Here is a 26,661-nt window from a genome sequence, read left to right on the forward strand (position 1 = left end):
CTGAGTTCTCTGTCAAATGGAAATATGAACACTTCCACAAAGGTGTTGGAGGGATGAGGAAAGATAATTTAAACCAAGTCTCCCTGCTTCACATCTTAATATGAACATTCACAGATCTACTACATGTGTTGATGGTTTGCTTTCATGTCTTCCTTTATGGAAACTCACTACGTTCAAAGTCTAGAGATGAAGACTGATGGCATTTTTTCCCCTCTGAGAGCTTGTGGTAGTATGGTAGTCACTGCATGCAGTGTGATGCTGTTATTTCAGTTCACAGGTTCAGCAGGTTTTTGTAGTGCTTAAAAAAACTGTTTGACTAGAGACAGCAGTGAGATAACAGAAATGAATGTATGCACCATGGGAAATGATACCACTTCTACCATTCTGAAAAAAAAGTCTGTCCTCAGCCAAGGTACTGTTCGACTTTCAATGAGAATAGCTCAGCATTTTTCCTCTGCTACATATGTTGCAGCAATTAAAGTGATTGGCACACTCTTTGCAGTCAAAGTAATTACATTAGTGCCTTTTGTTTTTATGTATAGCCCCTCTGCTATACCCTGAGAGAAATCTAAAGTCATCATTTCATGAATGTATGCAAGAATTGATATCACAATATGCAAGGCACTAAAATTACAACAAAGCTTTATCCAATAATAATTCATATTGGTCCCCACCCCCAACTAATAAGATGAGCAGAAGGAGTCAACAGAAACTAATTATAATGCACCATCAGTCAAGATGTGTAACTTGCTGCCTCTAAACACTGTGAAAGGAGCCAAGCTATTTCCCCCCCTTCTGGGGAAAAAAAACCCTGGGCTTTTATTTTAAAATTGCCTTTATGAGAATCTGCAGTTTGATTTTTATGGAAACACCACAGTATCTTTCAATATTTCATTCCAGGTGCAATGAAGACAAAAATCTGTCATTTTATAACAGAGTTACAATTTATAACATTAGTTAATGTTGTCTTGAACTGTTCTGAATCTGGTCTACAGGTTGTCTTTTGGGTGTATCTGGAACTGACATGTGATAGAAGTTTGGTAAGCGGATGTCGTATCGAAATCCTTTCCCCAGGTTCACTCTGTCGTTCAAAGCATAGAGCTTATCAGCAATGTCATTTCCAATTAGAACTGAAAATATTCGCGAGATGAATCGGTGTTTAGCAAAGAGTAAATATAATTTTTTTCTCCTCCAGGACACATATCGACAGTCTGTTTCTGCTGCGAGGGTTACCTGAAAGACATATTGGGGTGGGAGGGAAGAAAAGTTAAAATGATATTTGTTTTCCAAAGCCACACAAAAGTAACAAAAAGCGAAGACAGGACCAGTATACAGAAATCAAGAATTGTTTTTCCCCTGCAGTCTACACTTGTACATCCTAATTACAGAATGGTTTCCTCCTTTTAACCATCTCCTGTGTTTCCTCTCTCTGATCCAACTAAAGAGCCCTGTATACATATCATTTATTAGAACAGGAGCCATGGGCATAAACTGAATGCACATTCAAATATGTATCCAACTGTGGATGCTGTCTATCTGCATTCCATTCTTTTCAATGGGGTACACGTTTAGCCTTGCATCCAAAATGGGTGGAAATGCGTGTTCAACTGTGCATCTTATACAAATAAAAGCTGTTCGAATAGACTACACGTCTTATCATCATCATCACTATTGTTAACTATATAGCAACATCATTGACAGAGCACAGGCCCCTCTCCTGATGAGCTCACAGTCCAGTATTCAACAGAGGAAGAAGAGAGAAGTGGAGGCAGGGGATAAGCAGGGAAGCAATAGACACTTTTTTTGAGTTGCATTGAGCATGAGTTACAGGCTCAGTTACAGTAGGACATGGGAACTCAGGAGGTTGCACCAAAGACTTTAGAGAAAAAGTGGGTTTCAAGGAGGGACTTGGATGAAGTAAGAGATGTGACATCATGCATCTGGTTCTGGAAACTGTTTATTACGTATTTATTAGAGTTACCTCATAAAATAAATACTCTAGGCAATGTATAATACATCATCTATAAAACAAGGCTAAAACACAACACAAATCCAATCAGTTCAAAAGAGAACCAAAACTAACATAAAAGAATTAAACAAATGCCAGCCACAGCAACAAACCATTTAATATATAAAAGAAGTTAAAGCGAACCAAGTTTCAAGCATTTGGGTCACAAAGGGAGGGAGTCTTTTGAGGGAGCAAGAGACCTTTGGGTGGCGGTGGTGATGGGTGGAGGGGCAAAGATGCAACTCACAAGTGTGAAAGGAAGCTTTTGCATGGATATTCTTACTTGAATGAGGTACCTGGCTCCACTGCAATCCCTCTCCTCAAGTCGAAAAGCACCTGAGAGCACACACTCTCCACCCTACACTACAGTCTTTTATACTGTGGGGGCAGGGATTAATTCTTACAGTTTAAAGGATGCTGTGCATGTACTAGCAGGGAGTAGGAGAATGTGCTCTACAGATGGCAAATCAATAGATCTGTTTCCATTTATATCATCTAAAGAAATGGCCTCATAAGGAGGAATGAGGAGCAAGAGGAAAGCTTTCAAAATGTTCTTTCTGGAACTAGAAATGTTTTTGTTTTCATCATCAATTTCTTTTAAAAAAAGAACTCACTATGGAAAATAATCAACCACTTATTTCACCCCCTCTTTGTGTGTGTGTGTGTGTGTGTGTGTGTACACGCGCATATGCAGACATTAGTAACATAATGTTTGATACTTTGTATTTGTGGCACCTGTATAGAGAGCCTCGATGCTGGGAAACCTCATTTGCTGGCACTGCATGCTGTGTGAGATATAAATCTGATTGTTACATGAATTGTCATGTTGTGTGTTCTACCTGATAGCACTGTGTTCTCACTGCTGCTGGATGCAAGAGACAAGAAGGAAAGTAAAAAAGAAAGATCTAAATCTATACCCCCCTCAAAGGTTTACTCCATTTTGACTTTCTTTAGTTACTACAGCATTAAAGAGGAACTTTGTCCCCAAACAGGCTTTCATCTTGCCCTTAGCCTGAGCAGTTACTCTGTGGCCTGGATCTGCAAAATCCCCATACCTGAAAGATGCCTTCTTCTGTGGGTCTTAGTGAATCCCATTCGGGTGAATCCAGAAACTGAAGGGGAAAAATATAATGCAGAAATTCCCCATCCACTGTCACTCTGATTCTAACAAAATAGAGCAGTTTGTGTTAATATTGTCGGCACAGAGAAAAGGAATATCAAGTGGGGATTAGAAGATTAATTCCTTTAAAAAGGAAAAGAGTGGTTGGGTATAGAGAATATTTCGTTCCCGTATAATTATTTTATAACCATCAAAATAACTTCTTTTTGATTTTGGATACATACAAGATAAACAGCAGGACAGCAGACATTAAACGTATCACACACAGTTAAAATGTTTTCATCTTTATGTCCAATTATTGTATGCAGTTGGATAATAAATTGCATATATAAAATGCGCATCCTTCAGACCTGATGAGAAGGAAGTGCTCATATGTAGAAAAGCATTTGTATATGTAAGAAACAGAAATGTATTCCAATTCATATCTTCTTAAAGAGTTCCTGAATCTCTGTTGCAATTTCCCACTGAGTTTTTCAGCACACAAAAAGGTACAAAACAGAGTCTAGGTACAAGAGGGAAAAATGAATTGGCAGTTCTCAGAGGCATCCACCCTGAAAGATAAACCTGACTCACAAGCTGCAGTGCCAGAAGGACAAGGGAGTTGCACTGATGAATAGGATGTCTGCAGGAATAACCCAGCCTTCTAATGTTTTGGCAAGGCAACAAGGATTTCCCTATATGTTACATATTCCATGGAATTTGCTACCAACAAAATGGGGTGACGAAATGCTAGCTTAGACTACTTTTAAAAAAACTATTCAAATTTATGGAGTCAATAAATGGCTATTTGCCAGCATGCATGTTCAGAGGCAGGATGCCTGTGAGCAAACAGGAGGACTTGCCTCAAAAACCTGCTTATGGGTTTCCAGACGCATTTGGCTGACTCCTGTTAGAAACAAAGGGCAGTATCCAATGAAGTAGCTCTGTCAGTACAAGGACCTTTGGCTGCACAACAGAACTCCCCCCACTCGCACCACCTAAATCTGTTCTGGGCTTTCAATCCAGAGCAGATTTGGGGAGGATGTGGGAGTGCATGGAGGCATGCCAATGGTACTCTAGGTTGGTGGTACATTAGGCACCAAAATATTTCTCACTCAAAAATATTTTTAAAAACTATTTTTAAGATCTAGCAACTCAGGTGTTCAAAGACATGAATCTGTTCACATAGATGTCTATATTCTACTCCATTATCTTGGGACAACATACATTCATCAAGCTGAATGGTTCCGAGACTACAGGAGGAGATACACAGTGGCAAACAAGATTACTGCATTTAATGTTCAGAATTATGCAAGTTTATACTTTGCACTGCATAGTAGAAAGCATGAGTTGCAAAGGGGGGCAGACAGAACCACTTAAAAAAGGAATTCACTGTGAATGCACACTGCATTGTAATCCTAGTCTCCAAAACTCTATCCAAGCCTGCAAGCAGTCAGTATCCTTTACATTTTTTATTTCTATAGGTGCTTTTTAATTAAAAAGAAGGAAAGAAAGATGAAAGCTATTCTTAACCTTGCCAAAAGTTTCAGAGTTTATGTTTTTGGGCACTTGCATGTATTTGTAGAATACAAGTGATAATTAAAATATCCTCCTTTTTTTCTTAAGATGTAACAGCTTTGGTACTAGAAATGTTTTTACAATGAGGTTCAAAAACATTGAGCCTACTGTATTGAGTTTAAACAGAAACTAAAAACACACAGAAGACATGCTTTGCATTCTTGATCATTTTTCTGTTTTTAACTTTACAAGGACATAAATGTGATACAAACCTTCCTGACAGAAGCAAGGAGAGCTTATCAATTGGTGTTTTGCTTTGCATGGCATAACAGTGCTCCTTCTCAAGTGTAACTACTTCTTCATCGCAGCACAGGATGATCTTTCTAAAAACTGTCAATGAAATCCCCAGTGGCTGGAACAGTGCAAGGTAAAGCTCCTGGAATTCTTTGTCAAAGGCAACACTCCGAACTTGGTAGGTTACATAAACAAACTGTATGAAGCATATCACAAACAGTATAAAATTCCAGGAGAAAATATCAGCTGCACAGACATCCAGCCATGACCAGACAGATGAGCAGAGAAAACCTAGACCAAGCAAAAAGAAGACGTAGAGCAGGCCAAAAAACCCACTTCCGCCCATGTAGCCAACAACAAACAAAATGCTAGCTAAATGATAGATTGATCCTTCTGCTTCTGACTTCCAGGTTACACAGATTGGGTGTGCATATATCAAACTATCCCAAAAACTTGAGTTGTCTTCCATGGCTTGAACACTTGATTGATTGGTATTGATTGTCACCGTCTCTGCGATCACAAAAACCTCTTGTTATAAAAATAAGGTTCAGATAGAAAAAGGGTTCATCATTTCCTTCATTGTTAGCTGGTCACCATAATTTCCATGCATGTTCTGGTTTAAAAAGCTACAAAGTTACTCAGCCAGGAGCACAGTCTTCTTAAATATCCATACACCTTGAGACATGTACATTTGCTTGGTTCCATGATGTTACTGATCTGTCCAAGAGAGAATGAAGAGGAAGGGAAGGTATAAATATAGAAAGAAACATTTATGCAACTATTTTGATATATAATCAACATAAATGTTTGCTTAGCTTAAAGTGTATTTCCAAGGACCAGTCAGGCCAGCATTCAGCAATACAGGCCATTGAAAAAATAGCATTAGTATTATTCATTTCTATAGTACTTTACAGCTCAATCCTATGCATGATTACAAAACAGTAAGGCTCTTCACGTTCAATGGGGCTTGTTCCCAAGTAAGTATATATAGGTCTTTGGCCTAGAAGTGAAAGTCTATGGGAATCCAGCATCCTGAATTTCTGATCCATGGCAATCAAAACAGGTCACCAGGAACCTTGCTGACTTAAACTGTGAGAACAGGATGCTGGACTAGATGGGCCACTGGCCTGATCCAGCAGGCTCTTCTTATGTTCTTATGTTCTTATGTTCACTACTCCCACAAGATGACGCTGACCACTGATAATCTTCTAGCAAAAGTCTAAATAAAATTATTTTTCTTGAGTACTATAATTTTTCCCCTGCCTTGGGAATAAATCATTGTGATATTATCTGACAACACAAGTAGTAGTATTTGATATATTTTTAAAGCCAATTAAAATCTACCAAAGCTGGCTAAATTCACATTCAGCTTTAGATTAATGGTAATGTTAGTAATTTGGCCCTAATGTCATGACATTGTACAAAATTGTCAAAACAATTGCTTATGTATTTAATTTTGCTTCTCTGTGTAAACAGTCCAGACAGAGGTGGTAAAATTAATATTAAAAATCTTAAATATTAAAAAGAAATACAGTGGCTCTGATCCTTCACCTGCCATGGACAAAAAGGCTCTTTCCGTTCATGGAAGCAAATAAGGGCAGAGGTGACTGTTGCAGATGCCCATTCCTCCACTGTGAGGTGGTGAAATAAATATTAGAAAGAAATACAATGGCTCAGATCAAGACCTCACCTTCCATGGAAACGAATAAAGGCAGAGATCACTTTTGCAGGTGCCCATTCCCCCTTGCAGCCCCCAGTGTCACCAGTGCCACCCACACTATTCTGGAAGGGGGGAGGGGAATCTGCAAAAGTTGCCTCCCCCCCCCCAATCAGCAGGAGCAAGATTCTAACCCAATAAATAATGACATTTCTAAACCACAGGGCATGTGAAAAAAGACAAGTGGAGTTTTGTATAGTGAGGCCCCAAAAATGGCCGGAAGGCATATAAAGCAGCAGGTTGGTGGTTGAAGTTAAGGAGGCTTATGGCCCTATATGGTACCTGGGAACCATATTTAAGCCCTCTGACTGCTTTGGAAGAACAGCATGATAGCACTGTCAGTAAATTAAATTCTAAGAGTTTTCTTTTATATAAACAGTGTGTTATAATTTAACAAGACTCAGCATGGAATAGACTTATTGTATTTTTAAATATATTTCCCAGGAGTAGCTGAAGGTTTTCTTCCTATTCTGCAAACTAGTTTTGCCTTTGTATTTCAGTTCTAAGAGTAAAATACATGTATACAAAATGACATCAGGCTGCAGGCACAGTAGGAAAGCAAAAATTACAATTTGCTTGTGGCATAATCACCATAAAAAAACCTAGAAACAGAGCAGTTTTAAATGTCAGTGCTTTTCTGTGTTAAAGAAACCAATCTTCCAATCATTGTCTTCCAAGGCGAATCAATGGAGCTTATTTTCCATCAGCCACTCAAGCACTTTATTCTCTGAACGCTGAGAGGATCCAGCACTTCAGAAGTGCCATCACTACAGTGAATGCAAACAGAAATTCAAGCAGGGCATGGGAAATTGTCAATATCACATTTCTCAGGTGATATGTTTTAATTCTCTCATAGGCTTCTCAAGAGGCTATTAATGCCAAGATTTGAAAAAGCTGTTGCTAGGCATATGTTCACATAAACAGGGTCACTGTGCAACAACTTTAGTTCTGCTTCAGTTTGCCTCACAAGCAGTTTGGATGTAGGGAAGGAGCATAACAACACAGAGGCATCTAGGTAATGTTGTACCAAACACATGAGTAAAATGTTAAGGCAAAGGCAAAGGCAAAACACAAAATCATTAAGAAAAAATAAACTTCACAAATTTCAAAGGGAGAAAATGAACATTCTAGGTATCAAAAATTGTTGAGATCACTCATTTTCTATTACAAACCATACCTAACCAAAGTGTATCTATCCAACCATCCTTTAAACAAAGATAGCTAACCTGAGACCCTCCAGATGTTGTTGGACTACAACACTATCATTTCTGCCCATTGTCTATGGGGGGATGGGACTAATGGAAGCAGGGGCCCAACAACATCTGGAGAACCACAGGTCCTTAGGGTTGCCATATTCCAGTTCCATAAATCCGGGCAGGCTAATTTGCATATTATGCAAATATTTGCATATTAATATTTGGATTGTCCAGTTGTTTTGTTTTTGTGCCTAGGAATTACCACCCAAAACTGGGGAAAGATGTGAGAAATCTTTTTTTAAAAAGCAACATTTTCAGCCTTAAATGCCTAGACTCTAGTTTCCAACACTATGGAATATTGATTGATTAAGAGGATTTATATCCTGCCCTTCTGCTGTTAAAAACAGAGCTCACCACAGCTTACAAATATAATAAAAACAATAAAAATACACAATCAATATAAAAACATAATAAAAACACAAAATAGCAACAAACATAAAGTAAGTCAGGGCAGCAGTACAGTTAACCATTACATATACGATATATTTCAGAGATGTGGTGGGTGGAGAAAAACAAGAAGCCAAAATGTTAGGAAAAGGAGTCTTTCACACCACATGCTCAGTTCTAAATACTGTTGCAGCAAGTTTTACAAGTTCCTCCAGTATTCCACTGGTGCAGGCACTCAGACATTCAAAGTATCTGTATGTTTCTTAGGTTTTATAAAAGCAGAGCTTTGCTTAACTCAAAATTTCTTCTCCCTTTGATCAACCACATCTACACAGGTTCCACCTCCATACTCAAAATGAAACTGGGCCTGGAAGTGTGCAACAACCCCACACATACCTTGCTAATTAGATTACCAATGCCAGGATGTCTGTCTTTATCGACTACTCTCCTGCTCCCCCCCCCCCACCGGGCATCATGAAAGACCCAGTCCTGGGCTCAGAAAGAAAATAAATATCTAGTCCTCTTCAAAGTACTGATAAGCCTCTTGTTTTAATTAAAATAATAATTAAAAGTTCTTGCTCTTATCACTAATGGGAGTTAATTACCTTGCATGTGCTGCTGTTGCTTCTATGGCTGTAACAGAGTGAGGTTAAAGATAAGTGAAATGCAAATAGGGGGGAAAAACACAGAAGGCAGTAACACTTTCCTAAATGTAATACCATACCAACCACAACAAGATTCCTATGAGTAAGGCAGAAAACTCAGCATCCCACAACCAGTCAGGATTCATAACCAAAAACCCAAACTAAAAAAATCCTAGCAGCCAGTCAGCCAAGGTCACAGAAATCCCCATGCAGCACAACCTGACCTGGGGACTGCAGTTAATGCAGAATGCTGCAGCACAATTGCTGACATGAGTGAGATCCTATCAGCACATAATACCTCTGCTCTGAAATCTGCATTGGTTGCTGATTTGCTACCAGGCCAAGTTCAAGCTGTGCTTTCCATGTTATGGGTGCCACATAGTACAGTACTTGTTCTGCTCTTGTCAGAAATCAGTCCTGTAAAGTGGCAGCACCTACGCTTTGGAACTCCTTTCCTATTGACATTAGGCAGACGCCTCTTTTCAGCACCTGCTAAAATCAGTTTTCTTGAGGCAAGCCTCTCCAGGCATGTGGAAGCTATTGTGTTTTTAAATCTGTTTTTAACTCATTGTTGGTTTTATTATTTTTAATACTTTTAAGTATCTGTCCTTAACGCTTTTGCCAATAATTTTATTGTTTTAATTCTTTCTGTAAACCGCTTTGAGATTGTTTACAATAAAGCGGTATATAAATGTTGTAAATAAAAATACATAAATAAATGTTGGAGTCACTGTGGCCCTTGAGTCTCTTCCCACTTTTAGGAACCAAGGAATCTGCCTTTTACTGATTCAGGCCATTTCATACCATGATTTCTTAAATGCAATACCATACCAACCACAACAAGATTCCTATGAGTAAGGCAGAAAACTAAGCATCTCACAACCAGTCAGGATTCCTAACCAAAAACCAAAAATATGATAAATGAAGAAATATTTATATAAGCATGACTATCAAATATATTTATTATTTACACAAACTGTAAAGATATTTATAGTGCAATCCTAGGTTTATTTATTCAGAAGCAAGTCCCAGTGTATTCAATGGAACTTACTCAAACAGGGACAGAAATGCAACCTCAAGTGATAAGCAACTTCATTCACACAACCCAAAATTCAGAATCATGCCACTTTACGCTGTTTTGCAACTGTTTATACTTCTTTTTATGGTTATTGGATTTTAAATGGCTTTATTTCTTGTTGTGAGCTGCCTTGGTTTCCAACCCTACCTCACAGGGTTGTTGGAAAGACTCCATACACGCACGCACGCACACTGCAAATGTATAAATACATACAGCCCATAGAATAGTTTATTGTCAAACCAGTTGGTCATTGCAGAAAAATCAGTATTAGTTTTTAAAAAATCAGTATTGGTTTCCTACAGAATAAAAACTGTAATACCTAAGTAAGCCCTGCCTACTTGCTTTAAAATAGGACTGGAGGGGGAACAGAAAGAGTTAGAACACAAACACAATTCTTTTTTACATTCACTCCAAAGTCCCATTGATTTTCAGCACATTCATAACCATGTCTACTCAAAAGTAAGTCCTATTGAATTCAATGGGATTTACTCTGGGCATATGGGATTAGCATTCCTTTTATAAAAGCAAGTATTGGGAAGGTTTTCAAAACACTGCCCAGGATCTGACTCCTGCACACAAGAGGGAAAAACACTGAAATGTATATACTTACTCAATTTATGAGATTTTCAGATAAACAGGGGGGGAACCACCATTTTCTGGCATTGCAATGAGGTTTTCTAGACACTGCCTCAGGTCAATCAAACTGAAACACAACCCTGGATTCACTGATTGGCTGCAATTCTGAATGGGCGGGTTAAAGCTACAAAGTGCTATACAGAGACAAGGGAAGGTTGGGGGATGTGGACCTGATGCTCAATGGGGTACGTTTACCCCTGAAAGACCAGGTCCGCAGCCTGAGAGTCATTTTGGACTCCCAGCTGTCCATGGAAGCTCAAGTCTCGGCTGTGAGCCGGAGGGCGCTGTATCAACTCCATCTGATACGGAGGCTGCACCCCTACCTTCCCAACCATCTGCTCCCACCGGTGGTACATGCCTTGGTCACCTCTCGCCTAGACTACTGTAATGCGCTCTACGTGGGGTTACCCTTGAAAACGGTCCGGAAGTTGCAACTGGTACAGAATGCGGCGGCTCGTCTGATTAAAGGCAGCCGCCGGCAAGATCACATCACTCCGGTGTTGAAGGAGTTGCACTGGTTACCGGTTGTTTACCGAACCCAATTCAAGGTGTTGGTTTTGACCTTTAAAACCCTATACGGTTTTGGCCTAGTCTATCTGAAGGAGCACCTCCAGCATCGTCAGGGATGCCACTCAACAAGATCAGCCTCAGAAGACCTTCTCTCGACCCCACCGGTAAGAACAGCAAGACTGGTGAGGACTAGAGAGAAGGCTTTCTCAATAGTGGCCCCCACCCTATGGAACTCTCTCCCAAATGACCTCCGTCATGCCCCTTCTGAGATGACCTTCCGCCGGACTTTGAAGACCTGGCTCTTCAGGAAAGCTTTTAAGATGGGTTAGGCTTTTATTGTTATGTTTTAAATTTTTAATGCTTACTGTACTGTTTTTATCTTGTACGTTGCCCAGAGTGGCTAGTCATCCAGCCAGATGGGCGACTAATAAATAAATTATTATTATTATTATTATTATTATTACAGTACTGTTTAAAGAAAGATTTAACAGTTGGGGGGCAGCTGACGTTTTTATGTGTATCTTGAGAACCGGACCACCCAGAAACTTAATTTTTAAAAAAAATTAAAGCTGAGAATCCGGGCCACCTAAGGGGCTAAACGGGCGCCGGGTGGCATGCAAAGAATCTGGGTAAAACCCGGCTAACCGGGCAATATGGCAACCTTACAGGTTCCTGACCCTGGCCTCAGAATAAACAGATACAGCTGGAGTTCCCACTCAATCAGCATTAACAGGATGAATATCCCCACCTGCATATCTCAGTGTGTTTGTATCCATCAGTATATTCATACTAATAGAACTGAGATATTTCTTTTGAATGAGCACTATTTAATCTATTTTGTCTTATAGCACAATCTGCCAGGATGAAAGATTTTGGATTTGGTGGATCTTGAGTTTTTAGCTCCCCTGGTTGAGCTAGGACTGAGCCAGGGCTTTGCTGGTGAGTCCATCACTCAAGCTGAGCTGAAGATACACCAGTGTAAATATCCCAGCTCAGCCTTAAGCAAGTGTAATTTCCAATGGTGGGGGAGGCAAGATGGGACAGGACAAGGAGAGACTTACACCTGTTCCAGTACCCTTGCCACTTGGTCACATGACCTAGCAACCCAGTGGAATTTAGCTGGCAAAAAGGATGGTATAAGTCAAATTCCTCCTGAACTGAGTTTGGAATAGAGGTAACTGAAGCCAGAGTAAGTTACGCAAGTTTCCTGTAGTTAGGATCGCTCTGTTAGACTACCAATCAATGTAAATTCAGATTAAGTTAACAAGTAGCAATAGTGTAGCATTGTTTTACAGTAAAATCATATGTATGTTTCCTTTGAACAAAGTCCATTTGTGTTCAATGGGATTAGTTTGTGGTTGGAAGAAAAATTCATACTGGACCTAGGTAGGAAAAGCCACAGCATTGTTGGTGGAGGAAAGTGGGCAGCAATGAAGTTATGAGACCTAGATGGGAAGGTAGCTGGAAGTCCCCTAGTTTCTCTCACGGGCTTGTGAGGCGAAATGTGGTAATGGTGTATACTGAGATGGAGGGAGGGTTACAAGGTATCGCCATCATCCAAAAAGAATACAAGCTAAGAAAACATATTTAGTCCAAAAAGAACCAAGCAAACTTCTAAATATAAAAAAGAAATAAGCAATTGAGAGAGCATATCTGTGTTAAGTAATTAAGGGGAGGGAAGAGATGTAAGGATGACATGTGAGCTTTAAATATCATACAAAGCTCAGAATCATCTTAGCTGAGGAAGACCATAATGATACCTTCACTTACAACCTTTAACCCATATAATTTTATTTGTTATAAAATAGAAAAAGGACTATAACCCAGCACCACCAATAATAATAATATTGATAATGATGAAAATGGAAAATGGACTGCCTTCCAAGTCGATCCTGACTTATGGTGACCCTATGAATAGGGTTTTCATGGTAAGCGGTATTCAGAGGAGGTTTACCATTGCCTTCCTCTGAGGCTGAGAGGCAGTGACTGGCCCAAGGTCACCCAATCAGCTTCATGGCTGAGTAAGGATTCAAATTCTGGTCTCCCAGGTCAAAGTCCAACACCTTAACATTATGCTTATCCTCAGTAAGACACATATTATACAGTTTTTGTTTATGCTGCTCTGGAGCAATATATGAATCAAATTATTAATTTATCATGCTTACGTGGAAGCTAAATTCTATCAGTGACTTGTACATAAAGCACTCTTCTATTGCTTTGGCAAGGTCTCATCTCCTTTGCATATCCATGTATCTCACACTCTCCTTGTTCATAGTGTCTTACAGATTTTTTACTGCTCTAGCATTTTTTCCTATACAATCCAACTCATTTTGCTTCCTGGTATCACTAATAAGCTACCTTCCCCCGTGTTATTGATGCCTCTCACCCATACAGCTGTAATTTTCTCCACATTAAGCATGTTTGCTACTTCACAACCAAATGTTCCTGATACTTTCTTAACAGCCTCCCCACCTCCACCCCTACCATATATCTGGGTCACCCTCAATTAACATACACATCCAATGCTCTTGGAGTCTGTCGCTCTATATCCTATGCTGCTGTCCTGGGTTATAAGCTTCCTCACAGCAGTCAGAATGCTCCTATGCCCCATATTATCCTTAGTTTTGAAAACATACTCTTCATGACGATGAAAGGAAATGTAAAAATGCAACTATTTCAATTTCCATTCTGAAAAATCAAATCTAATGTGAAAATGAATCAAGGCTTGTTGAGTTAGTGGAAGCAGAGGAACTTGTATGTAGTGTTATGCAGGGGCAGATGGTGTGGAAGGACACAGACACTCACCTGACCTCTGGCTTGTCAGTCACTGCTGCTTACTGGGAGGTAGAGGGGAAGAGGCAAGGTGGTGGCAAGGTTGGTGCACGGCAAACACACTGGTGGAGCCAATCCTGCACTCCTGCTGGTGTGATGGCATTGCACCAACTTCCCCCTATACCTCTTGGTAGGCAGCAGCAATGCAACTGAACAGAGGTCCAGTGAGCAGCGACATCTCGCCATGCCATCCACTGCTGATTTTGTGTGTGTGTAGTTTTTCAATAAAATACAAACATTGCATCATCCTGAATGACAAGAGATCAAAAACAGTGATAAACATGTGTGAAATATCAAGAAATAGTTGTACAGATATTACATAGGACAAAACGCAGAAATATCCATCTTTCATTTCCTATCACCAAAGACTGATACATACCTTACTGGCTTGCCATACGACTTATATTAACTGTACCTCTCCAAAGCATGATCTCCAAAGATTGGGGACCTTATGGAAGAACTAATATTCACATAATGCAAGCAAGGAAACCAAATAGCATTGAACTGATCCCTCCTAGCCAGACCCCTAAACATCCTGCTGTGCCGCGTAAAATGTTCTGACAGTTTTGTTTCTTGTGTGTGTGTGTGTGTGTGTGTGTGTGTGTGTGTGTGTGTGTGTGTGTGTGTGTGTGTGTGTGTGTGTGTGTGTGTGTGTGTGTGTAAGCTACTTTGTAAGTTTTTTTTACCCTAAAAGACAGTACAGAAATAGTTCAAATAAAATAACAAATAAATAGTAATCAATATTGAAAGTGACAGCTGTTTGCCACCACACAAGGAAGACTCGTGACACAAGATTGGAATAATGTTATATTTATTAAATATAACATACTAAATCCAAAACAAGACAGCCAATCATTCAAATATAAGTACTTCGGGCAGGTGAGGCTAAACCTAACTACGTGGGACTACACTCCCACCTTCTAAAGGCATCGATTCACATCATTGCATAACTCCAGAGTCAAGGACGTGGGTGGAATCCCCCCCTTGCTCTTGGAGCCATGTGCGTGGTTCCAACCTCCACACCATGGCCCCACCGTACAGGCGTTCACCATGATGCGCAAGCCAGTCCCACAAGGACACTATCCAGATCCCCACCAGACATGAAGCCCTGATGGTTCCCTGGGGAGTGCCCCTTTTTCAGGATGCCGTAAACGCCTAAATATAATCCCCATATAGCTCACCTGCCCGAATTCTATGCCAGCCAAAGCAGACGCAACCCAACCCCACCAAAGAGCCAATTGAATTAAAACCCAAGCAGCATGGAGTAGGCAAAACCAAAGGGATTCTGAAATCAGGATCCCCCCAAAAAAATTCCTACTCGGCCCCATTCTGGCGACCAGCAAAGCCCATACTGACAAGGGAGGGAGGGTGGGTGCCGCGAGGCGAAAAAGGCAAGAGCGGGAAGGAAGGAGCAGCCTTTTATATGCTGCTCCAACACCCTTCCCAATTGGATAAACGATCTCACGTGGCTCCTAACTTGATTAACGCAATCATACACGAGTCCTCCCTATATTAATGGTGGCGGCAAATACGTCCCTTAATAGGAACGACATTCTAAGTGACTTTAAAACAGGTAGACCAGACTCTGAATCAGACTCTGAATCATTGATTCTCAATTTAGTAAAGATAGCATCTTATGAAGTCAGAATTCCTCCCCACAATTTTCTGTTGAAAGGGGATGACTACACTCATCCTTATTTCATCACTAAATAGCCCATTTTACCACAAAGGTATTGTAAGGAACTGGACCAAACCTTAGAGATGCTATTTTAAATAGTTAATGCGTCCAGGGCAGTCTGTTTTAATTGCATCCTTTATCATCATTTACAGGCTTCTTATTACAGTTTTTGCTGATGCAGTATACACACTTCTGAGGTCTGGTGACAAAACAGCAAAGTACTAATTGAAAAATCATGGTTAATGTGGCAACCACTAGCAGAATTTCATGTGCAAAAAACACAGCAAAAGGTAGCTTGACATTCTTATCCAATGTATGTTAAAGGGAGGTTTTTGGGTAACTTGCTCCTGTCTAGAATGGTTAAAACTTATTAACTAGATCAAGAATTGGGAACCTTTTTCAGCCCAAGGGTTACACTCCCTTCTGCACAATCTTCTGAGGGCCACATGCCAATGATGAGAGAGGCCAAATGTAGGCTTAGCAATTAAAATTTACCTTTGTACAATAGACTAGTTTCTGCACACATTTGCTCACCTCTCTGTATCATCCATGCATATGCAAGCAAGAAGCACAATCACAGTTCAAGGACATGCTCCAGCCAGGCATAAGAACATAAGAAGAGCCTGCTGGATCAGGCCAATGGCCCATCCAGTCCAGCATCCTGTTCTCACAGTGGCCAACCAGTTGCCGCAAGCAGGAGTGCAAGAGCACCTTCCCCTCCTGCAGTTTCTAGTAACTGGTATTCAGAAGCATACCACCTCCAAATATGGAGGCAGAGCATAGTCATGATGGCTAGCAGCCATTGATAGCCTCGTCCTTCATATATTTGTCTAATCCTCTTTTAAACCCATCCAAGTTGGTAGCCATCACTGCCTCTTGTGGGCATGAATTGCATAATTTAACTATACACTGTGTGAAGAAGTACTTTCTTTTGTTTGTCCTGAATCTTCCAACATTCAGTTTCATTGGAAGTTATGAGGGAGAAAAACTTTATCTACTCTCTCCATGACATGCATAATTTTATACACTTCTATCATGTCACTTCTTATTCACCTTTATTCTAAACTAAAAAATATTCTTTTTGAGGTAAGTGACCAGAACTGTACACAGTATTCCAAATGCAGCCACACCATAGATTTATATAATGGTATTATGGTATCAGCAGTTTTATTTTCAATACCTTTCCTAATGATCCTCAGCATGGAATTTGCCTTTTTCACAGCTGCTGTACACTGGGTTGACATCTTCAGATGAATAACTTCAGCTGAATAACTTCCGCCCTGTCTCTAATTTACCATTCTTGGGCAAGGTGATAGAGCGAGTGGTGGCCAAAGTGTGTGCAGACACACTTGGATGAAGCAGATTATTTAGATCCATTCCAATCGGGCTTCAGGACTGGACATGGAACTGAAACAGCCTTGGTCGCTCTGGTGGATGATATGAGGAGGGCGTTGGATAGGGGAGAATACACCTTCCTCGTCCTCCTAGATCTCTCAGCGGCTTTCGATACCGTTCACCACGGTATCTTATTAAATCGCCTGGAGGGGTTGGGAATAGGGGGCACTGTTTTACAGTGATTCCATTCCTATCTCTCAGGCAGGTACCAACGGGTGGCATTGGGGGATGAGGTTTCAGACCCTTGGCCTCTTAATTGTGGAGTGCCACAGGGTTCTATCCTTTCCCCCATGCTATTTAACTTCATTTGCTATTTTACTGCCCATTCACTCAGTTTGAAGAGGTCCTTTTTGGGGCTCTTCTCAATCCCTTTTTGTTTTAACAACCCTGAAAAATTTAGTATCATTAGCAAATTTGGCCATCTCTCTGCTCACCCCTAATTCTAGATCATTTATGAACAAGTTAAAAAGCACAGGTACCAATATCAATCCTTGGGGAACTCCACTTTTCTCTCCTCCATTGGAAGAACTGTCCATTTATTCCTGCTCTCTGCTTTGTTTCCTAATCACTTCCTGATCCACAAGAGGACCTCTCCTCTTATTCCATGATTGCTAAGCTTACTCAGGAGTCTTTGAAGAAGTACCTTGTTGAAAGCATTTTGAAAGTCCAAGTGCAGCATGTCCACTGGATGACCTCTTATCAATATGCTTGCTGACACTCTCAAAGAACTCTGATAAGTTAGTGAGAGTGAGACAGGACTTACCCTTGCAGAAGGCACGCTGGTTCTGCTTCAGCAAGGCACACTTTTATATGATTGGTTATTTTATCTTCAACAATACTTTCTACCAGTTTTCCCAGGGCAGATGTTAATTTCCAGTATACCCCTAGATCCCTTTTTAAAGATTGGTGTTACACTGGCCACCTTCCAGTTCTCAGATAAGGAGGCCGATCTGAGGGACAAGTTACATTTTTTGTTAGAAGATTGACAATTTCACATTTGAGTTCTTTGAGAACTCTCAGGTGGATGCCATCTGGACCCAGTGATTTGTCAGTTTTTGTCTACTAAGCCTAGAACTTCATCTCCTATCACCACTATTTGCCTCAGTTCCTCAGACTCCCTTCCTGTAAAAGTTAGTTCAGGCACAGGGATCTGCCCTGTCTCCTCCACTGTGAAGACAGATGCAAATAATTCATATGTTTTCTCTGCAATCTCCTTATCCTGTTTCAGCACACCTTTGTCATCCAAAGGTCCAAACACCTCCCTAGACAGTCTCCTGCATAGAATATATTTAGAATTTTTTTGTTGGTTTCTATGTTTTTAGTAATATGTGCCTCAAATTCATCTTTAGCCTCCCTTATTATTTGCTTGCATTTCTTTTGCTATTATTTGCACAAGACTTCCAATTCTTGAAGGAAGCCTTCTTGCCTCTAACAGCTTCTTTATTTATTATTATTAAATTACATGTATTTATTTATTGACTCTGCTAATTAACCATGCTGGCATCCTCTTGGCCCTGATGGTACCTTTCCTGATCTGTGGTATACATTCCAGATGAGCTTTTAATATGTGTGTTTTTAAATAGTTCCCAATCATTTTGGAGTGACTTGACCTTCTGGCCTTTGCTTTTTAACTTCCTTTTTACCAACCCCCTCATTCTGAGTTTCCTCTTTTGAAGTCAAAGTGACTGTTAGATTTTCTTGGCAATTGGCCGTTTATATGTATGTTTAATTATGTGGTTAGAGTGTTGGACTACAACCTGGGAGACCAAGGTTCGAATCCCCACATAGTCATGATGCTCACTCGGTGACCAATGGTAAACCACCTCTGAATACCGCTTACCATGAACACCCTATTCATAGGGTCGCCATAAGTTGGAATCGACTTGAAGGCAGTCAATTTCATTTTTTAATTTAATAGCACAATGGTCACTGCTCCCAATCGGTTTGACATCACTTACATCTTGTATCAGGTCCTGGGCCCCACTTAAGATTAAGTCCAGGGTCACCACCCCTCTGGTCAGTTCCACGATCAACTATTCAAAGGCACAGTCATTTAGGGTATCTAGAAATTTAACTCTTTGTCATGACTAGAACACATATGTAAGCCAGACTACACCAAGATAGTTGAAGTCTCCCATTACTACATTTCCTAGTTTGGATACTTCCTTGAATTCATTTTTCATCTCAAGATCTCCCTGAGCATTTTTATCAGGGGGACAACAAATACATCAAATAGAGGTACATTCTTTTATTATAATAAGTATTTCTCCCTAAACACACAAACATCAATCAAGACCGTGAAAGCATATGTTTTAAGGAGAAATGGGAATAACAATTCATGCAGACACCAGCAGAATAAAATATATTTCTGAGTGCTAAAATTTACGTAACTCCTTGCAACTGGTAGTTTGGCTGTGATCCCACTGGGAACTTACAATGCAATCCAAACCCAAAATCCACCAGGATGAGCAAGTTTGTAATAGGCTGATCTTGGACTGTCCTGCCTGGGCTATGCCAGCATAACACTCTCATCTCAGGATACACTGGCATAACTCCCTCAACCCGGCTTAGCCAGAGCTCAGCTAGTGGAACTTAAGCCTGTGGAACTTACACAGGCATAAGTCCCCAAAAGGGGTGCTCCAGGGTGGGATGGCAAGGGGAGACTTACACCTATTCCAACCTTCTTTCAGTGCAGTCACATGACCAGGCAAGTTGGCAGAACAAACACCGGTAGTTTATTTTAAAGTCTTGTTTTCCCTCTTCCAGGCTTGGGTCGGCTCAGCCAACAGCAGCCCTGCTCCTGAATGTGATTTGGAATAGGGGTAACTTACACTGGCTTAATTTAACTTGGCCTAAGTTTTGTTGTCTTCCTATACTTAGGATTGCTCCAAACTTGCTTGTGCTCATAAACCATGCATTACATAGTGTCATTTCTATGAAAATTGCTGTATTCTGTTACATAAACTACTTTGAAGGCTCCCTGAGCTGAGAAGATGGAAATTTTAAACAAAAAAAATATTCTATAATGTTAAGGCATACCAAGTACTTTAGAACATAATGTAGTTAAATGGTTTTCTTTAAATATACATCAGTACAAAGTCGATAGTGATTGTTCCCATTTTACTAGCAGAGAGCCAAACCACCAGGAAAACAACTTGCCTAAGGCATCCACTGAACTCATATGTCCCAGGATAATATTGAACACCATCTACATGTTCCATTTATTTTATTATTTAGATGTATACCCTATTCTTCAAATGTCATCTTACAAATGTTTTTTAAAAAACATAGAATAACTAATACATTTAAATAAGTTAATATGGAAGGATCCCTTTGAGAGCTCCTGGACTAAGAATTTCAATGAAAAACTAAACTATATAGGACTATCTTTAGATCTTTTGGCCCTATGGGATCCTGAGCAAGCTAAACGTACTATTAGACAACGGATAGCGGATATAGATCGACAGTACTTACTGTCTAAGGCATGTACGTCCTGTTCTCCTTCCCACTTTGGCCTAAGTTTTCGTTTTCCACTCCATGCGTCATATCTAGAAGAGTTAACTTTTCCACATTATAGGTTTTTATTTTCCAGAGCGAGATTCAATTGTTTACCTTCCACACTTTTAACAGGTCGTTTCCAGGGCATTCCTAAGGTAAATCGGCTTTGTATTTGTAAGTTACAAATGGTAGAAACTGTTGAACATTTTTTTTCTTTGTGAGCTATATAAAGAAATAAGGGAAAAAATTATTTTCCCATTAACATCAGGATATCCTGGTAGTACCACAAAATGGTTATTACAATATCTTTTATCAGATAATGATAAAGTTAAGACTGTACAAGTAGCAAAATTTCTATATATAGCCCAATCTATCCGGAAAATCCAGGTATTATCCTTTGGCCCTACTGAGTAAATTATTTTATACCTTACGCAGTTTTTAAATTATTTTTTGTATGTATTTGTATGTATTTGGATCTATGATTGTACAACAATAAACTTGAACTTAAATAAGTTAAATCAGTGAACCTATAAAAGCAGTATAAAAATAATTCAAGAAACACAGATCCACAGGAGTTTAAAAGCCATGGACAAGAAAACAGCCTGGCATCAGAAAGACCTGAGTGGGAGTCAGGAAAGCCTTTCTGCAGAGGGCATTCTAAAGCAAAGTTGGCACCACCAAGGAGGCCTTCTCTCTGGGAAACACCTAATGGGCATTGATAATAAGGAAACCTGAAGGAGGGCCTCTGCTGAACATCACAGCACCTGGGCAAGCACATTTGGTGTTGTGCCCAGCCCAGACGTGGTGCAAGTCCTCAGAGGATGAACCAGACACTCCACAAATTGAGGATCTTGAGGAGCAGGCAGGGTTTCCTAGAACCAGTGCTGAAGATCCACTTGAGAGACCATCTGGTGGGAGAACTGCTGAAGAACCTATGGAGCTATGACAAGAGGAGGTGAACACCCCACCCCACCCTACCCCACCCCACCCTACCCCACCCTCTCCCGTTCTTGAGAACATTGGTGCAAAAAAGGCCTTTGCCCAGGCTGAAAAGCAATAGCATAGCATGTGTCTACAGACCCAGAGTCATTGTGTGACTCTGAGTAAGGGGTCTACTTGTGAGTAAACAATCCCTGAAACTCCTTTACTATCAGCTGCTGGAGTTAGGGTGTGATCTAGAGGCCACCATATATAAGGTCTCCATCTTCTGCTTTCTACTTGCTGGAAGCAATACAGGTTTCTGGTTCTTTCTTTTTGTGCTTCACCTTGTTGAACTTCCTGTGATACTGATCTTTGATTGTTTCCCAACTTTGTTCTGGATCATGGTTTAGACCTAAACTGATTCTCAGTGCTAGACCTTGGCTTGTTCAGACTATGCTGCACCTTGAACCCTGCTCTCTTGGATAAAGTGTTTTGGTAAAAGGCGTTTACCTTCTTTGATTGAGATTTGACACTCAAGGGCACCTCATGGAGCATAGCATATGAATACAGTTGTTCTTTCAGGTATCCTGGCCCTAGACTATGAAGAGCTTTGAAGATCAAGACCAGGACTCTGAATTGGGGGTGGAAATGGACCAGGAGATAGGGCAGTTAGTGAAAGGCCCGCATAAAATGCTCACAATGCCTGGCCCCAGTTAGTAATCTAGCAGCTATATTCTCAACTACTTTTCTCTAGTGTTTTCCGTAACAGGAAGGTAATTCATTACTGAAAGGATGAATGAGGACTAGCTACTCCCTTTTCATACAATATGGGGCAAGGAAGCAGGATCTGTAGGCATGATTGGCAGAAGCTATTTTGGGGATTAGTTGTCACTCACTATCTCTAACCAGATGCTTCTTTCCATGCAATTTATCAATTATTTAATTAATTCATTGCATTTATATCCTGCCTTTCCTCCAAAGAGCTGAAGGCAGCATTTATGGTTCTTCCCTACTCCCTCTTTTTCTTTTTTGTCACAATAACCCTGTCATAAAGATTAGACTAAGAGATAGTGAGTGGCTAAGTCACTCTGTCGCTAAGGCTCTCTGGCAACTGTACCCTGAGCAGATAAATCCATACGATGTGGATCCATGGGCGCCAGAGAACACCTCTCCTTCCCTGAATCCTGATGAGACATCTCAGACTCTGATAGCTAGTTCACAGACTTCTCAGGGCATAAAGACATTTCAGAGGAGAGATTCCCCACAGCCAGAAATCCCATTATCTTGAAGAAGCCAATGTCTACAAAATGCATCAGCCCTTTAACTGGCCAAAAGGCAGCACTTGGGGTCTCTAGTTAATGACTGCCTATCATTGCTATTAAACTTGGCTAGTTGCTCGAAAACAACTTACTGAGACAACTTCAACATTTAGCCTCAGCGGCATGAGCATTGTCTGTGGTCCTGAACCCCTAACTTGCTCTTCCTCCAAGGTACTGATTGTGCTTAGCCTTGCTACCTTGCCTGCCTGGGGAACCAGGAACTACTGACCTCCCTTTGCTTGGGATATCAGCCCTCCTTGGCAGTGGGCATCCCAGCAGATTGTAACTTCTATGAGCTTCATGTGTGAGTAGGGATTTTAACTAGGACTCCCCAGTTTTAGTCTGAAACCATAAATCACTATACCATTCTCTCTCTTTTAGCTGAAATGCTTTGCCGAAAAGCAGCTGTGTAAAACATGTTCTCATGCTCAGGGATGCATACTTCAATTTAGTAGTAAAACTCTGAATGCTTATTGCAATATTTTGAGAAAATACCTAAGATTCTCAAATTCTTAATAAAATCCATAGACAAACTAATTAAAACAGTACATATTAAACAACTTCACAGAATATAAAATAATCCAGCAGCTAATTAAGGGAAACCCATAAAACAAAGATGGCATGCCAGGTTATTCTGAGCTTGTTAGAAATAATGATACCTGTCTTGTTTGTATTGAAAACCGATCACTTATCATTTTGAGGCATGTGCCAACTGCATAATTAAGGTACATAAAGTAAATCCCAGTTCTTGAGAGTTGAATGTGCAAGCTAAGAATTTCTTATTGCTTCATTGAGAATGAAAATCTAAATATACCTCCCATCAGCATAAGCAGACTACACTCTGAGAAATCAGATGCGACACAGTAGTCATCAGCACACTGCTGATGGTGAATATCCATGGCCCTGGTACAGAGAAAACAAGCTGCACTCAAATCTTTTTGAAATCCTTTGGACACGCTAGTTGCTACTGACTTAAGTTCCAATGATTTTTACAGGACCAAAGAAAGATTAATTGCCCTGGATGGGGCTACTACGTTTTGAAGAGTGTTTTAATGAACAGACAATATAGAAAGAAGGAGAAATGTTCTGCTGGATTGCCCACACTACCATTTGTACAAGCAATCCCAGTGCAGTGATTTGCTGTGATCTAGTTTAAACCCTTTACCTCCAACAATTAAAACATTCAACATTTTAACAAGTACAGCTCTCTTCCCCAATACTGAATTAGAATCACATTTTTGTCAGACACATTTATAAATGTGTCATTTTTCCCTATCTATATCCATTATTACCATTTTTTGGCATAATAAAAGTTCTGTAGTGAATGCATTCATTATACATGGAGTATTCTTTTCAACACATAAAAACTTCTTCTCCCATATCTCTCAAAACCCAGAAGGAATGGCAATTTTTAATGCAAATTACCATTTTCATATATGGAGCTCTTCTGTATACTTGAACAGAATATTTTTCCATATTTTCCTAGTGTTAATTACCCACCTGAAATTGATCTTTGAATAAAACAACAACTGAAATATCATAAAAACATAGTTGTATAATTCTTGTGCCATTTTCCTCTCATTAAATCAAACAGCAAAGTCAGATGAAAGAGCAAATTTCCAGCAACTTGCTGTTGGAAGCATAAGTAGTGCAGTACCTAGTTGTAGAAAGTTGTAGAAAGTATAAGTAGCCCAGTAGCAGCGATAAGAAGACACCAGATAGACTGCCACAGCTTTGTTAAGGAGAAGCTTTACTTGAGACACACGAATAAAGTTCTCTGGAGACACACGAACATAACAGCACCATCAACATACAACTCCTTCATCCCCCCCCCCCTTTGCTGCAGCCACCCCCTTTCTTTTATGGGTCTTTCCTTAATTGCTCTAAGGTCCTGCAGCTGTGAATCTGATGCAACCAGCTCCTTGTTAATCATTGCTGTTAACTCTTTGCTTCCCTGTATAACCTGCCATCTATAGGAATCACAATAAAATGCAAGTCATGATGACTGCTAACACTTGCTCCAGAGGACTCTCACTGATTTCCATAAGATTAATTAAAAGTACTACTTAATCCAAACAGATATTCGAAAAGTTGTGATGTTGCTCTAGTCTACAAAAAACAGATAAAATAGTTGTTGTATATCAGTGAAACCTGCATGCATTATTCTTTGCATCCACCACAAATTAACCCTCATACTAAAGGCCAAATTCTATTTCTATATATCTATAGTAAGCTCACAGCCACATTCTTTAGCTCACATCAAGCATTCAAACAGAAAACATTCTGTACATGTTGGATCAGCATTTCTTAAACTTTTAGTTTGGGTTTACAGGATCCATTAACCAATGAATTTCTTGCAATATGCTAGCAGTTTTTCATGGACCAGGCACATAAAGTTCAGGACTTTCTGTATTTGAACTTATTCCAAACACCTGTAGCTTACTCTCATGGAGGATAAGACTGTCAATGCCTACAAGGCATGATGGCTATGTTTTACTTCCACTGTTGGAGACAGTATGCCTCTGAATGCCAGCTGCTGGGATTTGTAAATAGGAAGAGTGCTGTTACACTCAGGTCCTTTTCGTGGGCATCTAGCTGGCCACTGTAAAACAGGGTGCTAGAGTAGATGGGCCACTCGCCTTACCTTATGTCTTTATTTTAGCATTACAATCCATTCTAAATTGTTTTAATGGTGTGATTCTAGAATTAGAGCAGACACGTCAAGTTTGTTGATTGATTGTTTGCTCAGCGGTAAGAGGGTGCAGGTAGACATACAGAATTGCAGAAGACTGCCTCCTTGCCCCCTTTCTGCTGATAAATTCTTTCCATCAGTGGACAGACACCACTGGATGACAGGGAATTTTGTAGTTCATTGGACTGGGGGTCCTTGAGTAAAATTGAAGAAACAGGCTTGCAGCAAAAAGGTAAGCCTTTATTGGATGACAAGTGTATGCTTGGTCAGTCTCTCCCTTAGTGAGTGGAGAACTGCCCCCCTTAGCACTGGTTGCCTGGCTTTTTTATACATTTCAAGACAAAGGCTTTAGCATCTACCAGTCAGGAGGTTACACATCAGTATGACACAGTATGACATAGACATAACAGTATCACACAGGTATTTGCATAGGCACTGCACTTTCTGCATCATGTTCTAGTGAATTTGGCAATGTTCAGTACTACCATAAAAGTACATTTTTGCAGTAAGCTAAGCATCCCAGCTAATGCAATCCTTCCTATGTCTTAGAGATACCGAGATATTCAGCACAGTGTTCTATGTTATCTTATTTAAGAGTACATGTTGTTCCAAACAATCCAGCACAGTGAGAAAAAGACAGCTCTAAAGGGAGAAAAAGGTTTCTGGCTAGTTACTAAACTTATTAAATGTTAAACAAAGCTATTAAAATGTTATAAACCTTTATAAACCTTTATAAAATATAGTTTGCTTATTGTTTGTATATTTAAAATTTCCCCAACATGGACACCACCCATTAGATCCAGCTAGCCGCCTTGTGACAGTGAATTATGAGAAAATTCATTAATGTATTACCTTTTTCTATTTGTTTTCTAATTTCATTATATATAGATAATGCTATTCAATGATAAATTAACAAAATGTAGAACTATTTCCTTCCCCCATCTGCAATCTTATAAACTTTTTCTACCACTTTCTGTACTAATGCATTATTTCATGTTTTGACTTATCCTTTCTTTGGATAAAAAATCTCATTTCCATTATGCCAAAATCTAAGCCCTTTTGGAATTGTTAATATGTATTTGTAATTCTTAAATGTTTGACTGACCAAATGACAGAGGTGCCAAGAAATATTTCACTATGTTTTTTAAAAAAAACCAAACCCCCACTCCCCAGGAAATG

At 39.9% G+C, this 26,661-nt stretch overlaps 1 protein-coding gene across 7 annotated transcripts in view; it reads right to left on the minus strand.

Moving 5' to 3' along the window:
- Positions 1-817: 817 nt before the first annotated feature.
- The window catches only part of POPDC3 (popeye domain containing 3), a 40,120-nt gene continuing 14,276 nt past the window's right edge, over positions 818-26,661 (minus strand). Inside the window, exons 1-5 of one of the 7 annotated variants that reach the window (XM_061623466.1) lie at positions 24,448-24,620; positions 20,665-20,772; positions 4,898-5,636; positions 3,064-3,172; positions 818-1,233 (exon numbers count right to left, since the gene is read on the minus strand). In XM_061623466.1, the coding sequence (XP_061479450.1) occupies positions 958-1,233; positions 3,064-3,172; positions 4,898-5,388 (876 nt within the window). In that variant the 5' untranslated portion in view covers positions 5,389-5,636; positions 20,665-20,772; positions 24,448-24,620 and the 3' untranslated portion in view covers positions 818-957. The other 6 variants (XM_061623463.1, XM_061623465.1, XM_061623464.1 and 3 more) reach the window with 6 other exon arrangements.

Source organism: Rhineura floridana, chromosome 4, assembly GCF_030035675.1.
Source record: "Rhineura floridana isolate rRhiFlo1 chromosome 4, rRhiFlo1.hap2, whole genome shotgun sequence".
In the NCBI taxonomy this organism is placed as follows: domain Eukaryota; kingdom Metazoa; phylum Chordata; class Lepidosauria; order Squamata; family Rhineuridae; genus Rhineura; species Rhineura floridana.